Source organism: Phyllostomus discolor, chromosome 13, assembly GCF_004126475.2.
Source record: "Phyllostomus discolor isolate MPI-MPIP mPhyDis1 chromosome 13, mPhyDis1.pri.v3, whole genome shotgun sequence".
In the NCBI taxonomy this organism is placed as follows: Eukaryota; Metazoa; Chordata; class Mammalia; order Chiroptera; family Phyllostomidae; genus Phyllostomus; species Phyllostomus discolor.
The window spans coordinates 64,006,900-64,025,575 of NC_040915.2; the positions used below are offsets into that span (position 1 = coordinate 64,006,900).

An 18,676-nucleotide genomic window follows, 5' to 3' on the forward strand; every position below is an offset into this window, starting at 1 on the left:
ACCTAAAATATTACCCCACCTCTGTCACTTTATTTTTTTATTATAATGCTTATCTGACATCCTAGGATATTTTTATTTGTATATCTATTAAGTGTCTGCTTCCCCCATAGGAATATGTAGTATATAAGCTCCTTCAGGTCAGGGACCTTATCTGTCCCTATATCCCCAGTACATAGAATAGTGCCTGATACATTACAACATGCAGTAAATGGTGGTTTAATGAAGAAATAGACACTCATTTGATCTAAACTACCCTCAAAATGTATCTGGAAGCTGAATACTTCTCCATTTTTGTTGTTCCCACTGTGGTTCAGCCTCCGTCACCTCTCCTCCTGGATTTCTTAATAACAACGAGTATCTCCCACTTCCTCTCTTGCCAATTCCCAGCTCTCCCCCTTCCCTCAGTCTTCTTACATAGGTCTTCAGTCATTTTTTAAAAAGGTAAGTTGTACTAAGACATTCCTTTGCTTAAAAACCTTTGGTGCCCTCCCACTGCATCACAAATGGAATCGAAAGTCTTTGCTCTGACTGACCTGGCCCAGCATGACTCAGCCTCTGTCCTCTTTACTCCTCTGTAACATAGGCAGAGTCGGCCTCTTTCAATTCATTGAATGAGCCCAGGCTTATCTCCTTCCAGTCTTTGGCATCTGTAGCTTCTGCAGGAAACCCCAGAATGTTTCTACTTCCTCCAGTCACTGTCACATTACTCTGTTTGCTTCAGGGAATTGATCTTTACTCGTTTCTTATTGAAGGACTCATTCCCTACTTCAAGATTATGAAAATTTTCTTGTATATTCTAGAAAGCTTTATAATTCTGGGTTACACAGTTAGGTCTACAATCCACCTGAAAATATTTTTTTGTGTATGTGAGATAGAGGTCAAGTATTATTTTTGTCCTCATATGGCTATCCAGTTTAGTACTGCTAGTTATTAGATTATTATACAGCTAGTAAAATTGAAGCAATAATTAAAAAACTGCCAACAAACAAAAGTCCTGGACCAGATATCTTTACGGGTGAATTTTACCAAATATTCAAAAAAGAACTAACCTATCCTCAAACTACTCCAAAACCTTCAAGGGGAAGAAGACTCCCAAACTAATTTTACGAGGCCAGTATTATCCTAATTGCAAAACCAGATAAAGACACTACAAAGAAAGAAAATTATCAGCCAGTACCCCTGAGGAACATAGATGCTAGACTCCTCAAGAAAATATCAGCAAACTGGACCTAGTAATGCATTAAAAATACACACCATGACCAATTGGGCTTTGTTCCAGAGATCCAAGGTTGGTACAACATCCACAAATCAATAAACATGATACACCACATAAAATGAAGGATTAAAATCACATGATTTTCTCAGTAGATGCAGAAAAAGCATTTGATAATATCCAGCACTCATTTGTGATGAAAACTCAGCAAAGTGAGAGTAGAGGGAACATACCTCAATGTTATGAAGCCCATCTATGACAAACCACAGCCAAAAAACACACTGAATAGGCAAAACCTACAAGCATTTCTCTTAAGGTGGGGAACAAAGGGATGTCTGCTTTCACCACTCTTAACATAGGCCTGGAAGTCCTAGCCACAGCAATCAGACAAGAAGACATAAAAGATGTATGAATTGGAAAGGAAGAAGAAAAACATTATTTGCTGATGACCTGTATTGTACATAGAGAACCCTAGAGATTCCACTAAAAAAAACTACAACTGATAAATTCATTAAAGTAGCAAGATATAAAATAAATATCCAGAAATCAGTTGCATTTTTATACATCACTAATGAACTATCAGAAAAGGAAACTAAGAAAACAATGCCATTCACAGTTGCTTCCAAAAATAAAAGAACAAACCCTAGGAATTTAATCAAGGATGTAAAAGACCAGCACTTGGAAAATTCTAAGACACTGAAGAAAGAAATTGAAGAAGATACAAGTGGAAGCATATAGTGTGTTCATGGATAGGAAATATTAACATCATTAAAATGTCCCTACTACGAAAAGCAATCTATAGATTGAACACATTTTCCTATCAAGATACCAATGATGTATTTCGGAGAACTAGAACAAATATTCCAAAAGTTTATATGGAACCACAAAAGACTTCAAATAGCCACAGGAATCTTGAGAAAGATGTTGGAGGAATCTCACTACCTGTTATCAAACTATACTACAAGGCCACAGTAATCAAAACAGCATGGCACTGGCATAAAAACAGATATAGATCACTGAAACAGAATAGAGAGTCAATTTTCAATAAAGGAGGAAAAACATACAATGGGGTAAAGATAGTCTATTGAATAAATGGTGTTAGGAAAATTGGACAGATACATGAAAAAAAAGAAAATATACCACCTTAACCATGCACAAGAATAAACTCAAAATGGATGAAAGACTTAAATGTAAGACCTGAAACCATAGAAATCCTAGAAGAAAACATAGGCAGTGAAAGCTCAAGTATTTCTCATAGCAATCATTTTTTCTGATATATATCATCTCAGGCAAGGGAAACAAAAAATGAACAAATGGGACTACGTCAAACTAAAAAGGTTTTGCACAGCCAAGGAAACTACCAACAAAATTAAAAGACAACCCACGAATGCGCGAACATATTCACCAATGATACATCTGATAAGGGGTTAATATCCAAAATGTATAAAGAATTTATAAAATTCAACACCAAAAAGAAATATCCAATTAAAAAATGGGGCAAAGGACCTGAATAGAGACTTTTCCAAAGAGGACATACAGATGGCCAAGAGACATGAAAAAATGCTCAATGTCACTAATCAGCAGAGAAATGTGAATTAAAACCACAGTGAGATGTATCAGCTCGCACCTGTCAGAATGGCTGTCATTGGGAAATCAACAAACAAGTGCTACTAAGGACGTGGAGAAAAGGGAACCCTAGTGCATTGCTGGTGGGAATGCAGACTGGTGCAGCCACTGTGGAAAGCTGTGCTGCAGAGTTATCTCAAAAAATTAAAAATGGGACTACCTTATGATCCAGCATTTCCACTTCTGGGAATATATCTGAAGAAATCTGAAACACTAATACAAAAGAATATATGCACTCTTATTCACTGCAACCTTATTTACAATAGCCAAGATTTGGGAGCAGCCCAAATACTCATCAGTAGATGAGTAGATAGAGACATTTATACAATAGAATACTACTCAGCCATAAAAAAAGAAATCTTACCCTTTCAGACAGCATGGATGGACCTGGAGACCATTTACTAAGTGAAATAAACCAGTCAGAGAAAGACAAGTACCGTACAATTTCACTCATGTGTGGAATCTAATGAACAAAATAGCAAACAGAAACAGGCTCACAGAGAACAGACTGACTGCTGTCAGAGGAGAGGGGGCATTGCTGGGCTGGGTGAAAAAGGTGAAGAGATTAGGCAAAAAAAAACAACAACAACAAAATAAAAGCTCTTGCAGACACAACAGTATGGTGATTGCCTGAGGGAAGGGGTTGGACATGGGTAGAAGAGTGTTTGGGGGGATAAACGGTGATGGAAGGAAACTTGATTTGGGGTGGCGAACACAATCCAGTATTCAGATGATGTATCACAGAGTTGCACACCTGAGACCTGTATAATTTTATTAACCAACGTCACCTCAATAAATTCAATAAAGAGAAAAGATTATTCTTTTCTTACAGCTCTTTATTGATACCCAGTGTTCAGATTTTATTATTTTTTTACAGTATGTTTTGAATTAGAATCCAAATAAAGTCTACATTAGCAATTGACTGATGTCTTTTAAGTTACTTTTGGTCTATAGATTTCCCCTTCATGCTCCCTCTCTCTGAATTTTTTCCCCCTTGAAATTTTTATTGGTAAAAGAATGCAGCTCTTTTACTCTGTCATTTTCTTTGCTCTGAGTTTGCTGATTGTATTTCTGTGGTACAATTTCACATTTGTTTCCTCTATTCTCAGTGTTTTCTATAAATATATACACTCAGAATACCAGTCCTCTGTCTATATATGTGCTATATATACATAAACATTTACAATTATAAATTTCCCTCCAAGTACCACTTTATGCCACAAATTTTCATGTGTTGTATTTTTTATCTGGCTTAAATGTCTTTCTAATTTCTTTAGGATAGATTTTTCCAACCCATGGATTATTTAGAATTAAGTTTCTGAATTTCCAAAACCTTGGGAATTGTTTTTAACTGAAAACTCTCATTGAGATGATTTATATGAATCACCCATAAAATTCACCCTTCCAAAGGGTCCCTTCGATGGTTTTCAGTGTGTTTGCAAAGTTGCACAACCATCCCCACTGCCGGATTCCAGAACACTTACATCACTTCAGAAAGAAACCTTGTCCTCCTTAGTAGTCCCTCCCACTTTCCCCCACCACAGCCCCTGAGAAACACTCATCTATAGTAATTTCTGTCTGAATGGATTTGCTCATTCTGAACACTTACTAGAAATAGAACTGTATAATATGCAGACTTTCGGGCCTGGTTTCTTTGTCTTGATGTGTTCAAGGTTCGTCCATGTTGTAGTGTGTATTGGTACTCCATTCCTGTTTGTGGCTGACTAATATTTCATTGTATGTGTATGCCATGTTTTGTTTGTTCATCAGTTGATGGGTGTTTGGGTCCTCGCTTTTTGGCTCTTGTGAAAAGGCCGCTGTGGGCTTTATCGCACAGGGTTTTCTGTGCACGTACATTTTCACTTCTCTTGGGTGTACACCTGTGGGTAGAACTACTGTATGGTAATGGCTTTGTGAATATTTTTAACTGATTTTCAGCTAATTGAAGGTGGTTGTAAAACATACTTTCTATGCTTTAGTATTTTGAAATTTGTTGAGTCTTGCTTGGTTCATAATACCCCATGTGTGCCTAAATATTCAATGAGTGCTTGAAAAGAATATGGCATGTAGAGTTGTTGGGTAGACTTCTATGTATGGCTATGTATTCAGCTTAGGTAATTATATTCAAATTGCTTATGTTCTTATTGCTTATTCAATGAATTACTGAAGAAGTAGGTTAAAATACACCATGATTGTGGATTTGCGTATTTCTCTTTGTGGTTCTATTAATTTTGCTGTATGTATTTTAGGAGTTATGTTCATAGGCTGCATACAGGTATAAACTTGTCATGTTTTCTCAATGAATTAAAATTCTTATTTAGAAGTAGTCCTCTTTATAGATATAGTAATGCCTTCAGCTTGATTCATACAGCTCTACAAGCATTTTTAAAATTTGCTTTTTATGGTTTTGTGCTTTTGTTTTTTATGTTAACTTTTAAAAATTAAAATTAAAACAAACAAGTGAATAAGGCCAGCATCACAGGCTTGCTTTGCATGGCATGTCTTTCTCAGCCTTTTTCTTTTCACTTTTCTAAATCACCTGTAAAATACAGCCCTTTACGTTATTTTTTAAATCTAGTTGACAGTCTTGGCCTTTTAACCTAGAGTACCTACTCCATTGACACTCCGTATGATTACTGCTTGATTTAGATTTATTTCTACCATCTTATTTTGGCCCCAGTGGATTTGTATTTTTTCTCTCTTTTGTCTTGTTCAATATTTTCTTTACAAATTATTTCATTTACTCCTTCTCTCCTAGTTTGAAACTATAGCTTTTCTATATTTGGGGAGGGGTCTGTATAATTTATGATATACATATTGTCAAATTCTGAAGTTAATACCTTATACTCTTTCTATACAATCAAGGGACCTTATACTTTTGTAGTTTATGTACTATTGTTGTGTATTTTAATATGTGTGTTAGAATGTAAATGTGCCTTTTAAAATGTTAAGAAAACTGTAGATTCATGTGTATAGTTGTAAGTAGTAATACAGAAACATCCTTATATTCTTTATCCAGTTTCTCCCAGTGACAACATTTATAAAACAATATCATACTAGAATGTTGACCTTGACGTGGTCAAGACAGAACATTCCCATCACCACGAAAATCTCTCATGTTGCCCTTTCATAGCCATATTCACTTCCATCCTCTGGCAGCCAGTAAGCCAGTGACCTATTCTCCATTTCTGTATTTTTTTCATCATAATCATGTTATAGAAATAAAATCATATAGTATTTTAAGCTTTTAGAATGGCTTTTATCATTCAGCAAAATTCTCTGGAGACCCACCCAGGTGGTTACCATAGATCAAGTTCAGCCCGTTTCTGACTGTGCAGTGTTCCGTGGCACAGATGCCCCACCCGCACTGTGTTTGTCCTTGCACCTGTTGAAGGACACCTGGGTTGTTTCTACTTCTTGGCTATCGTGAATAAAGCTGCTGTAAACACTTGCATATAGGTTTCTGTATGAACATAGTCTTCATTTCTCTGGGGTAAGTGCTGCAGAATGCGGCTGCCGGGTCACTTGGTAGTTGTATGTTTAGTTTTTAAAGAAACTTCCAACCTTTTCCAGGGTGGCTGTACCGTTTTATATTTCAGCCATTGGTACATGAGTAATCCAGTTTCTTCTCATCCTTACCAGCACTGGGTGTTGTCACTATGTCTCATTTCAGTCCTTCTGTTTGATGGCTATGCAGTAATTCTCATTGTGATTTTAATTTGCATTTCTGCTGGCTAGTGGCTAATCACCTAATAGCCAATGATGTGAAACATCTTTTCATGTGCTTCACTGCCATCTATGTTTCGTTGGTGAAATGTTTCTTCGTGTCTTTCAATCATGTTCTAATTGGGTTTTTTAATATTGAGTTTTGGAAATTCTTTATAAGTTCTAGATACTAGTTCTTTGTCAAACATGTGGTTTGCAAATATACTTTCCATTCTGCTGCTTGTCTTTTTGTCCTCTTCATAGGTCTAAAATCAGCAAAGGTTTTTTTTTTAATTTCAGTGAAGTTCAATTATTTTTCCTCTTATGGATGGTATTTTTGTGTCTCTTAGATAAAGAGTCTAATAATCCTTTGTCTAGGCCTAGATCTTGAAGATTCTCTCCTATGTTCTGAAAGTTTTCTGACAGTTTTGTGGTCTTTCATTTTACACTTAAGACTGTAATGCATTGTGAGTAACTTTTTGTATAAGGTGTGAGCCTTAGTTCAAGTTTAATTGTTTTGCCTCTAAATATCCTCTTCTACCACCATTTGATGATAAGGTTATCTTTTCTCCAAAGGGTAACTTTTGCCCTTTGCTGTTTTACCAAATTGCTTTTGCACTTTGGTAAAAAAAAAAAAAAAAAAAAGTTGGCTTCATTTGTGGGTTTGTTTCTGGGTTCTCTGTTCTGTTCCACTGATGTGTATCTCTCACTCTCTCCAGTAACATGCTTCACAGTCGGTCACCACACCCATGCACCGTGAATTCAGGTAGACCAGTTCCTCCTACTTTGTCCTCGTCAGCATTGTTTTAGCTAGTTTAGTCCCTGGCCTTCTCATATAAATTTCAGAGAAATCTTTTCTGTGTCTACCAAATACCTGGCTGGGTTTTATTTTTTCTTTGTGATAAAATATAAAACATAAAATTTATCATTTAAACCATTTTTAGGTCCCCAGCTCAGGGCTGGTCAGAACACTCACGTTGTGCGATCATCCCAATCGGCCGTTTCCTAAACTCCATCATCTTCCCAGCGGAAGCTCTTTACCTGTTAAAGGAAACTTCCCACTTACCCTGCCTCCCCAGCTCCTGGCACCCACCATTCCACTTTCCATTTCTATGAATTTGAATCCTTCTAGCTCCTCATATGAGTAGAATCAAAAAGTATTTGTTTACTGGTGTCTGGTTCGCTTCACTTAGCATGTATCAGATTTCGTTCCTTTGTAAGGCTGCCATAATCATTTCGCTGTTTCGTATGCCACATTTTGTTCATTCCTTTATTCTTTAATGGCCATTTGTATTGCTTCTGTCTGTTGGCTATGAACATGGTGTGCAAATACCTCTCTGCGTCTCTGCTTTCAATTCTTTTGCTCACATACCCAGAAGTGGAATTGCTGGCAATTCTGCGCCTGATTTCCTGAGGCACCATCGTATTGTTTGTCACAGTAGCTTTGCCATATACATTCTCACCACCGAACCATAGCCTCCTAACCAGGCCTGTGTTCACCGGCAGGGCCCCTGCAGCTTTGACGCGACGCGCTCGGGGCTCACTGCTTCTCCTCGTTTTTTTTCCAGCCTGAGATCGGAGCGATTCTGCTTTTCCCTACCTTTTCCAGAGCTCAGCTCTGGAGTGGATCGCAACACGGCAGTCCTCAGGCAGCCCCACCCCCCTGCCACAGGTTAGAACGGGGCAAACGAGATCTTTCCCTGGGGTTAGAGGCTGTGTGCGCATCGGCAGTTGGGCGGCAGCCAGCGGCGGTGGAAACGGGGATGGGGCGAGGATGAGTGAAAACACCGGGAAATTTCCTGCCACTTTTAACGTGGCTTTTTCCTGGTTGGGTGTTCACTTGTTTGCTGTAAATCTTTGTTTTCCAAAGCTCCTATTAAATTAATGTCGCCAGTCTTTAATGTTTTAAACAATGTTTCCACAGGGAAAAGAGGTCTTGCTGACGTCGCTCCCCACGGCTGGGCTTTTGACTGGAATTCTACTAAACCTGGCCTATCAGCGTCGAGACTTGACGGCTTTCCTAAGGTAAGTCTTTCAATTGACGAACACAGTAAGTACATCTCTCCATTTCTAAAAAGATGTTTTTGATTCCCTTCAGCAGCATTGTGTAGTTTTCAGCTTACATGGCGTATATATATTTTGTTAGGTTGATATCTAGATATCTCTCTTGTTTTTATTTCTCTTGTTTTTAGCCATTGGAAATGATCATGCATTTTCAGTTCATTACTAGTATGTAGACGTACAGTGGATTTTTGTGCATCGATGTTGTATTCTGTGACCTTGCTGAACTCACCAGTTAGTCCTAGGAGTGTTTATAGATTTCTTCAGATTTTCTATAGGGAGCCTCATGGCATCTGCAAATAGCAGTTTTCTTTCTTTCTGATCTCCATGCTTCTCACTTCCTTTTCTTCCCCTACTGCCCTGACCAGAACGTGCAGCACTATGTAGAGTAGGGTCCCAGTCTCAGAGAGAAGTCATCTGGTCTTTTATCATTGAGGATAATGTATCTGTAGCTTTTTTTTTTTTAAGATGAGGAAACTCTCCTCTGTTTCTGTTTTTCTGAGAGTTTAACCTGAATGATTGGTGAATTTTGGTAAATGCTTTTTTTCCCATAAGAATTGATATGACAATGTTATTTTTCTTCTTTAGCCTGCTAATATGGATTACGTTGATTTTCAAATATTGAGCCAGCTTTGCCACAGAATAAACCTTGTGATTGTGGTGTATAATTCTGTCTACATATTACTGAATTCTATTAGATAATATTGGTTTAGGATTTTTTTTTTTGCCTATATTCATGAGACATACTACTGGTCTGTATTTTTTTCCTTTCTCTCTCTGTTCTCTCGCCCTCTCCCCCTCCCACCCTCCCTCCCTCTCTCTCTTTCTGTCTTTTTTATTGTCTTTGTCTAGTTGTGATATCAGGGTAACATTAGTTTCTTAATATGAGTTGTGAAGTGTTCTTTCCACTTGTGTTTTCTGGAAGAGATTATATATAATTGGTGTTAATTTTTTTTAAAAAATTGGTAAAATTTGCCCTGGCTGGTGTAGCTCAGTGGATTGAGCCCAGGCTGTGAACCAAAGTGTCCCAGGTTCGATTCCCAGTCAGGGTACATGCCTGGGTTGCAGGCCATAACCCCCAGCAATCGCACATTGATGTTTCTCTCTCTCTCCCCTCCCTTCCCTCTCTAAAAATAAATAAAATATTTAAAAAAAATTTTTGGTAAAATTCTCCAGTGAAACCATCACAGCCTGGAGATTTCCTTTAGGGGAGTTTTTCAATGATAAATTCAGAGTCCTTAATAATCTGAAAGCTGTTTAAATCACCCATTTCATAATGCGCAAGTTGTGGTCATTTGTGTTGTTCAAGGAATTGGTTTATTTAACTAAGGTGTCAAATTTATGTGTGTTTAGAGTTGTTTACAGTATGCTCTGGGGATCTGTTTGGAGTCTTCGGGTGTCTAGGTGCATCCCGTTTCATTGAGATGCTGGTGATCTGAATCTTCTTTGTTTCCTCTGTCAGTCTTGCCAGAGGTCTGTCTGTTTTAATTGATCTCTTCAAGGAACCAACTCTTGCATTGATGTCTGTGTTTTCTCTATGTTTCTGTTTTGTTTTATTGATGTCTGCTTTTATCTTAATTATTTCCTTCTTTCTGCTCACTTTGGGTTTATTTTGCTTTGTATTTTCTAGGTTCTTGAGAATGAGAACTTAAATAATTGCTCTGAGCCTTTTATAGTTTTCTAAAGTATGCACTTATTGCTAGAAGTCTCCTCTCAGCACTGTATTGGCTGTGTCCCACAAACGATATGTTGTGTGTTCCTTCTCATTAAGTGTGGTTTTATTTCCTTTGATATGTCCTCTTTCACTGGGGGATTTAGAGATATGTTCTTTAATTTCCATGCATTTGCATATTATCCTCTTATCTATGACTGATTTCTAGTTTGATTTTCTTGTGTTTGATGAAATCATCTGTATGACTTCAATTCTTTTATCATTTAAGTATTTTTATGGCCTATGACATGGTCAGTTTTCTTGTATTTTTTTTCTTCTTTTTTTAACCCTCGCCTGAGGACATTTTTTTTTTATTGCTTTTAGAGAGAGGAAGGGGACAAAGAAACATTGATGTGAAACTGAAACATTGATTGGTTGCCACCCGTACGTGCCCCAACTGGGGATCGAAACTGCAACCTAGGTATGTGCCCTAACTGGGAATTGAACGCACAACCTTTTGGTGTATGGGAAGACACTCCAACCAACTGAGCCACACTGGTGCAGGGTCTTTTTTGTATGTTCCATGGGCATTGGAAAAGAATGTATAAACTGTTGCTGAGTAGGTTGTGTAAATGTTGAGTAGATTCTTTTGGTTTGTGGTATTTTGGGTTCTATGTCTTTGCTAATTTCCTGTCTATTTGTTTGTATTTGTTGTTCACTGTTGCTGTAACAAATTACCACACACTAGTTTAAAACAACATAAAATCATTATCTCATACTTTCATAAGTCAGAAGCCTGACATGTGTTTCAGTCGGTTGAGATAAAAGTATTGGTCGGCTCTGGTCCTTTCTGGAGGCATTTCCTTGCCTTTTCCAGCTTCTATGGGTTGACCACACTTGAATCGTAGTCCCGTCTCTAACTTGGAAGTCAGCAATAGAGGTAGAACACCTTGAAGAATGTAACGCTAATACAAGGTAAGAGGGATTATTATTGTATTTCTTCTATCTCCTCTAGGCTGAGATGATCTAGTAACATCATGTATGAGAAAAAAGATTTAAGCATTATGGCCTGCTATAGATTTCTATAGCAACAGATAAAAAGGAGTCATTTTATTATAATTATGAGTAGACTCTTGAAGACTTAGAAGTGTGAAGGCCGAAGAAGAAGTAAGTTTTGGACACTGTGAGAAATAGAAGGGGCGGTACCTCTCGGGGATGGAAATGAAGGGGGTCAGAGAAGGGTCCTCTCTCTGTTTCAACTTGTAAGAGGTCAGTACCCTGGAGGACTCCTACACTTGGGCGAACATGGAGTAGTTTAAAAATGCATCCAGTTCAGTGTGTGGGGTGCAGGACACAGGCTGACTCTGTGACTGACGGATGGGAAAAGAAGTCTCTCTAGACTCTGTATTCTTTAACCATGCGGAATTTATTGAAAAAGAAAATGTTGAGAGATGGGTTCGGGGAACAGGGGAGAGGGAGGACAGAAGTGTACGGGTAATGGCATGAATAGGGAAGGAGAGAGATTTGGCTTCCCTGTCTTCTGACACTCAGGCAGAGGCCCATGTGATTAGTTGTTAACTGGAAAAGAAACTAAATATAAATTGAGCCCATGAGGTTGATGGGGAATTTCTGCTGCCCGAGTCAGAGCCAGAAGCAGGGAAGGCTTCTAGATCCTGTTGCAGAAAGACTGGTTCTTGCAGCATATAATGTGCATCCTTGTCCCGTGGGAGAAGAGGTTCATGGATGGGCACATGTTCTCACACCCCTGAACCATGAATTGGAGTTTTCCAGCTGAAAGAAGCAGAGACAGACCGTGGTGAGCAGGAGGTTCCCATCTCCAGCCTCAGCCATCCTCCCGTGGTCCCCAGTGTCCACGTGCAGGCACGAGTCAGACCTCCCTTCCCACCTGCCTTTCCTTGCATCGGTTACCCACTCCCTCCCTTCGGGCAATGTGGGATGCAAGTAACCACGGTCCCTTATTTGGGGATGAGGAGTGAGTCGATGGGTAGAGAGGTATTGGAACATACTCAGACAGGTCTGGCAACCTGTGGGCACAAACTGGTAGACAATCGCTGATTCATTTTTTCAATATTTACTAAATGCCTACCATGTGCTGGGCATTGTGCCAAGCGCTAGGGATATATAGCTGTAAACGAGATAGACACGGTTCTGAGCTTGTGGTCACTGGCTCAAGGAGCAACTCATCCTTCCTTAATAAAAAGAGATGGCCAGCCTTCCGGCCTCCTTTTAAGATATCCTAGGCCTTCTGGGAAGGGTCTCTACCTCTGCATCAGTATCTGGAATTCTTCTCTTAATTCTTGAAAAAAGATAAGGTTTTTCTGAATCTCCAAGTTTCTGGGAACAAAAGCTTGATCCCTCCTCAGGCCCCTGTCCTGTGAACCCCCATCCCCCCACTCTTCCCCCTGGGTGCTAAGTTGGTTGATGTGCATTCTGGCGAAGGTGGTCTCATGAAGTCCCCACGTACCTTCAAAGATCTTCTTCAACATGCACTGCTGGGACTTCTGAGCGGAGCAGACTCCCTCTCCACGAAGACATTTTCCCTGATCACTCATGTAAGAGCATGTGACACATTTCAGTGCTGAGCCTGAAAATGTAAGAGAAGCCAGATGAAATTCTCTTGTGTCCCAGGTGTGTAGCCAGGAGTCACATATCTGGGGAGGGATGCTGGGGAAACCAGTAGCCTGAATACAGTATATTTCGTCTCTTGGTTCTTGTTGGGGATCCGCGGGCCCTGAGTCTGACAGAGTATAAATCCCTCTTCTGTACCAGAGGAAAGCCCTTCATTCTTTCTGCTTCATCTGTGATGTCCATTGCTAATGAATCCCAGATTTATTTCTCTTATCCTTTCACTCCAGTTCATATCCCCATTGACTTCCTGGACATTTATAGTCAGATGGCCCTCTGCCATGTCTGACTCGATAGGAGCAAAGAGGAACTTACTACATGACCAACCCCCTTTCATCCTCTCCACCATGCTTGTACCCACAAGCCCAAACACTTGGAGTCCAATTGGACTGATGAATAAGCTATGTCAGAATGTTCTAATTTTGCCAACCCTGTAAAGAGTCTGTATCGTTCTCTATCTTCAGATTGCCTTTATGACAAGGTCAGTTTGTCACAAAGGGCATTCTCTTCAAAATGCTCCCACGTTGCCTCTTTTACTGTCTCCACTGCCCATTCCCTAGTTAAGGAAGCGTAAGAAGAGGAAGGAATAGGGCTTTGGAGTCAGACCTGAGTTTGAATCTGAGGTTTCCCATTTTCCAGCCATGCAATGTTAGTCTCACTACTCTCATCTGAGAATTTGGGGTACTACTACAACTTATGCAGTGGGGTGATGTATGAAGTGTATATATCTGGTGATAACTTGGGGCATCAAGCCTTGGATCTTGTTTTCCTCCTTTTTTAGTAAAAGCCCAAGAAGTGCCATTGTCCTGGGAACACATTTCTGGATCTAACAAAGTGTCTTCATGCTTCACTTTCCATGTTTAACCAAACAAACAAACAACAACAACAACAACAAAAATAAAACACAAAGAGCCACCAGCTCCAGAGCTAGACATCTCTTGACAGAGTTTGCAAAGCATCCTAACATAGTTTGTTAAGAGGCAGGTTTAGTGTGGAGCTCCTGAAGGCGAGTCTTCCAGGAGCCCCTTCCAGGGCAGCTGTGGCATTTGTATCCACAATTTCTTATGTAAAGTGAGGTTGGAGGGAATGCTGGCATCTTACACTTGTGTTATTTTTTCTTAAAAGAGGGCATTTCAAATTGTTTAACCTGTAAAGGGGGTCTTTAGGAGAGTGTTTGTGAAGTGTTTGTCTGCTATTCTCTCTGCTACACTCTTCCCTGGAAACTGGGATTCTCGGTGGGTTGCCCACTTCCCACCCGAAGTCAAGGGCCGGCGCCCACCCCAGTGCGGCTCACCTGAAGAAGCGTTGGACAATGGAATGTCTGCAGGCAGTTCTCCCAACTGCTTATCGCCTGAGTCCTGTTCACCAGAAGCCGGTTCACCTAAGTCATCTTCACCCAAAGCCTGTTCACCTGAAGGCTTTTCATCCAAAGACTGATCACCCAAAGGCTTTCTACCCGAAGGCTGTTCACCTGAAGACTGGTCACCGGAAGGCTGTTCACCGGAGTCACCAGAAGGCTGGTCACTGAAAGGCTTTTCTCCCGAGGGCTGATCACCGGAAGGCTGTTCGTCGGCAGCATGCTCACTCCCGGCAGCGTGCTCACTGGAACTGGGCTCGCCTGAAGTGTGTTTCCCTGAACCGTGCTCACCCAAAGCGCGTCCAACTAAAGTGTGCTCTTCGGAAGGGCGCTCGCTTAAAGCGATCTTGCCTGGAGAAGTCATGTACATAGCCGCTTTGCCTGAAGGGTTTGAGAGTGAAGAGTGCTCACCTGAAAGTCGCTGAACAGAAGCTTGATGATTCGTGGAGCCAGGAGGCTTATCAGGCTTGCCCGATGCCCCTGGGATGGAGAAGGAAGAGAAAAGAGATGATGAAGGTGAGAGAAAGTGTGTCCGGGGTAAAGATTACTTTCCTGTGGAGTAAGGCTAATGTCGTGGGACCCCTAGGTTTCCTGTGGACTTACGTCAGGCAGCTAAAGGTATTACAGTTGTTGGAGGAAGTCAGCTAATTACCCTAGAGACCATGAAGGACACATGTATTAACGAAACTCAGAGACTATCCCTGGGCTAAAAGGGAAGAACTTTAAGATGCGAAATATTAAGAGATGCACAGAGGGGCCCCTCACTTGTGCGCCAAAACCACCCGAAGGGACATTTATGAGCCTCCCTGAGACAGCAGCATCTGCACAGCAACTCATGTCGTCGGGAGCCCCCCACCAGCCTCACGCCATGTCCTCTCCGTGTGGAAGGCCAGAGGAACAGAGATATAAGAGGGAGAAAGCAAGTTTTCTCAGTGGCAGGACAATACTAGCTGAAATTGAGGGTGGAAGGTTTTAACATTTGGACAGGATAACTTTTAAACTAGAGAAGACAAATACCTAATGAACACAAAAATTATCAGAAGGAATTAAGATGCCTTTATTTGACCATTTCAAGTTCCTTCCTGTCCTCAATTCCCACTCCATGTGGGCTGGAGACTCAAGGCAAAGTTTCTATCAATTTTAAGATGAAAACATTCTTTGCTTATGTATCTCTGAATTGAGATTCCTTGTGACATAACATTTACACCCACTTCATGGGGTTGTCACGAGTAGTCAATGAGATAAGTTGTGAAGTGCCTAGCCCCTTGCTTAAGCGCTCAGTCCACTTTCCTTTTCTGTTCTCCCCACCTTACCCTGGGAATTACAAAACTCTTAGCTGGCCAGTCTGTTCTGCCTTTAATCCATTTCATCAGTATCTGCCTTTAATCAGATATTCCTTATTTATGAGTTTCATTTTACTGAATGTAACACCAAACAGAATTTGAGTATTACTCCTTGACTCGACTGAGTAACCTAGAGGAGGGTGCGTGAAGTACAACGAATGAGTCATTAATCCTAGCCGAAAACTGAGAGGAATTACAAGATCTTTGAGACTGAGGTAGCCTAAGGCCCCAAAGTACTCTAGCTCTGTAAGAGTTCTGAATATATATATGTGTATAGATTTATATTTATATAAATCTGTATTTATATATATTTATATATATATATAAAATCATCTAATTCTGGGTGATTTGCAGTCTTTAAAGAAATGACTCTGAAAGTCGAAGATGAGAATATGTGGATAGAGGAGGAAAGGCAAGATTTATGATAGGAGGTTTTATCTTTAAAAAGTTGTTATAAAATAAAATTATCTGTTTGACTGATTCTTTAATAGTTAGCTGAAGTTTAATAAAGACATATTTCTGCTCTAGGAAGGAAACTTGAAGAGGTGCACTGATTTCTTAGTCATTCGTGTAGGTCACGAGTCACTGCTTCACCATCTGGCTGTCACCTTACTACCCACAGGTAGCTACGTATCTACCTCTCTGAGTCAACCATTGAAAATCTAAGAAAGCCGAAAACAAAATGTCTGAGAACTGATGTTACAGGAAACACTTTTGTCATTTAACCAACAGCTCAGAATGCGTGGCCTCCCTCTTCTCCCAGTCGAAGGAGGAGGGAACACAGCCCACCAGGCGTGGGGGTCCTGGAAGAGGAAACACAAAACCGGAAGCCACGAAAGAGAAGCGTGTACATCTCGGGACCACAGCCCTGCTGGGTCTCAGATGGATTTCCGGGCACATTACATTTCTGTCACCTTTTATCTTTCCTTGCCACATTAACTACATGGGATCTCCTGCACTCAGTTCACTGGAATGAGCCTTCGTTGGACTTCCACAGAAGCCCTAGACCTCTCTCCTTTTGTCACAGAGCATCAGGTACAAGTACCGAGTGGCTGAGAGAAGTAGGAGCAGGACTGTGTCAAGCCAGCGGGCTCTGACAGTACAGCCATAACTAGGAGTCAGTTGGTCCAGGAGTGCTCAGAGTAGAACTATTGTTTGGCTATTTGTGGTTGTGAGTCAGATTGGTTTGGGTAACTAAGATACCGGTCTCGCTTCTTCAAGGGCACAAACACCTTCAAGAGGCCTCTTCTATATCTACCCAGAGTTAAGGTGGAGGACTCACCTCTGGCAGATCCAAGCAGATAAAGAAACATTAGTAGGAGAAACTCCTTCATCTGGATTTTGGGAGAGAGGGGACCTGGTGTGGGTCACCCAAGAGCCGTGAAGACAAACTGTGAGCTGAAGCTCCCGGTGCTAAGTCACCATGTCTGGGAATTCTAGAACATCAGAATCAGCCCATGTTTGCTAACAATGGGCTGTGCTCTGAGGTTCTCAGCTGGGCCCTCTGATAATCCATCCAACTGTACTGGTGCAGGTTATGTTTGTCATGTGTAAGGTGGTGTTTTGGGGCTTTCTGCCCTATTTCTAAAAATCTTATTACCAAAATAACATATACTCTGTAATAAATTTTAAAAGGTATATACTCTCTTCTTAAAGTGTTTGACAGAGAAGTGCGGCTGGCTGGTTGTTTTCTGTTTAGCTCTCTGAATCAGCCTCGTTCTGGCCCTGTATCCCAGAAGGCTGACCTCTGTTGATTTGATTGCCTGAGTGGTGGTTGGGTTTGGATTCAGATCAGGTGTAGTCAGCAGGAGATGGACAGGGGAATAGACACACACACTGAGGGAGGAAGAGAGAGAGGAGAGGAGAGGGGAGGGGAAATGAGATCACACCGTTCCGCCTCATCCTCATCTTAACTCCTCACACACTCCCTGGGACACCTTCTCCATGCCAATCACCGTCTGCAAATGAAGACTTCCCGAGTCCACCAATCTGGCCCACAGACTCCCTTCTTCTTAGTTCCCACCCATAGAGCCGACTACCAGCTGGACATCTCTCTCTGGATCTCCCAGAGCACCTCCACCCAACAGTTTTAGTAGGGATTTCATCATTTGTACCCCAACTCTGTTCCTGGGACCTTTAGCTCAGTACTACTATTGACTTCTTCCTTGTCCTCACCTCACCATCCTATTAATATCAGTTTCCCCTCTAACTAGTTTTTCAATGTATTCCTCTCACATAATCCAAGTTCAGGCGCTCATTTTCTTCCCCTGGACCGCTGTAACAGCTCCCTCTTCCCCTCTGTTATCCTCATCAGGACTTTTCTTTTTTCTGTTGCCAAAACTGACTTCTAACACTAAAATCCTGAGTAATAAGGTTCCTCCTAATCATCTTGTTCAAAACTCCAAATAACACTCTCTGAGACCAGGGCTTCTGCAGCTTCAGCTCCCACAGCCTCTCCTTCCTGCCAGAGCATGGCTTGTAACCCGATGGGCAGACACAACCGCACAGCCCCTTGGGGACAACGCATTCTCCATTGTCAGACTGCGGCAACCTGAAAAAGAGAAGACTGTTCAAAGGTGGGGGGATCTTTTCCTTGGTAGTCCATATAGATTTGCCCCTTCTGTGATGTGCCAGATCACATCAGAGATAAGGTGAGTGATACTATCACTGGGAATTATGTAAGTAAAGAGATATAGTAACTTCTACCTCTTACTTGACTGGCTTTCCATGATTGTGCTCAGCCGGTGGTGTGCTGAGACCTGACCTGAACTGGCTTGTGAGAGCTGGTTGTTAAGAATTCAGGAAATTTACCCGTGATTGTTGGACACAGATATTATTAAAAGTAACATATAAATTGACAAATAAATTATATTAGAAACAAAGATACTCAAAAGCTTGTCACTTCTTAATTATTTTACTACATTTTACTATTACCTGTGCTTTTTTAAAGTACATTTTATTGATTATGCCCTTATTACAGTTGTCCCAATTTTTCCCTTTGCCCCCCTCTGCCTAGTACCCCCTCCCCTCCAGCAATCCCCCCGCTCAGTTCATGTTCTTGGGCTGTGGATATA

The 18,676-nt window shown here is 40.8% G+C and overlaps 1 protein-coding gene across 1 annotated transcript; it reads right to left on the reverse strand.

Moving 5' to 3' along the window:
* Positions 1–11,624: 11,624 nt before the first annotated feature.
* On the reverse strand, positions 11,625–17,107 carry ACRV1 (acrosomal vesicle protein 1). The gene is made up of 4 exons (XM_028528836.2): positions 16,885–17,107; positions 14,197–14,739; positions 12,742–12,861; positions 11,625–12,047 (listed from the first exon to the last, which is right to left on the reverse strand). The coding sequence occupies exons 1-4, from the start codon at positions 16,934–16,936 to the stop codon at positions 11,923–11,925; spliced, it is 840 nt and encodes a 279-aa protein (XP_028384637.1). The 5' UTR covers positions 16,937–17,107; the 3' UTR covers positions 11,625–11,922.
* Positions 17,108–18,676: the final 1,569 nt, after the last annotated feature.

Bases quoted from the DNA above. Each gene is read 5' to 3' on its own strand.
- ACRV1 (XM_028528836.2), bottom strand. From the start codon at position 16,936: ATGAAGGAGTTTCTCCTACTAATGTTTCTTTATCTGCTTGGATCTGCC. The intron at 14,740-16,884 runs GTGAGTCCTCCA...TCTCCATCCCAG, and splicing joins TCTGCTTGGATCTGCCAGAG to GGGCATCGGGCAAGCCTGAT. The intron at 12,048-12,741 runs GTACGTGGGGAC...TGCTTCTTTCAG, and splicing joins GTTGAAGAAGATCTTTGAAG to CTGGAAAACTCCAATTCATG.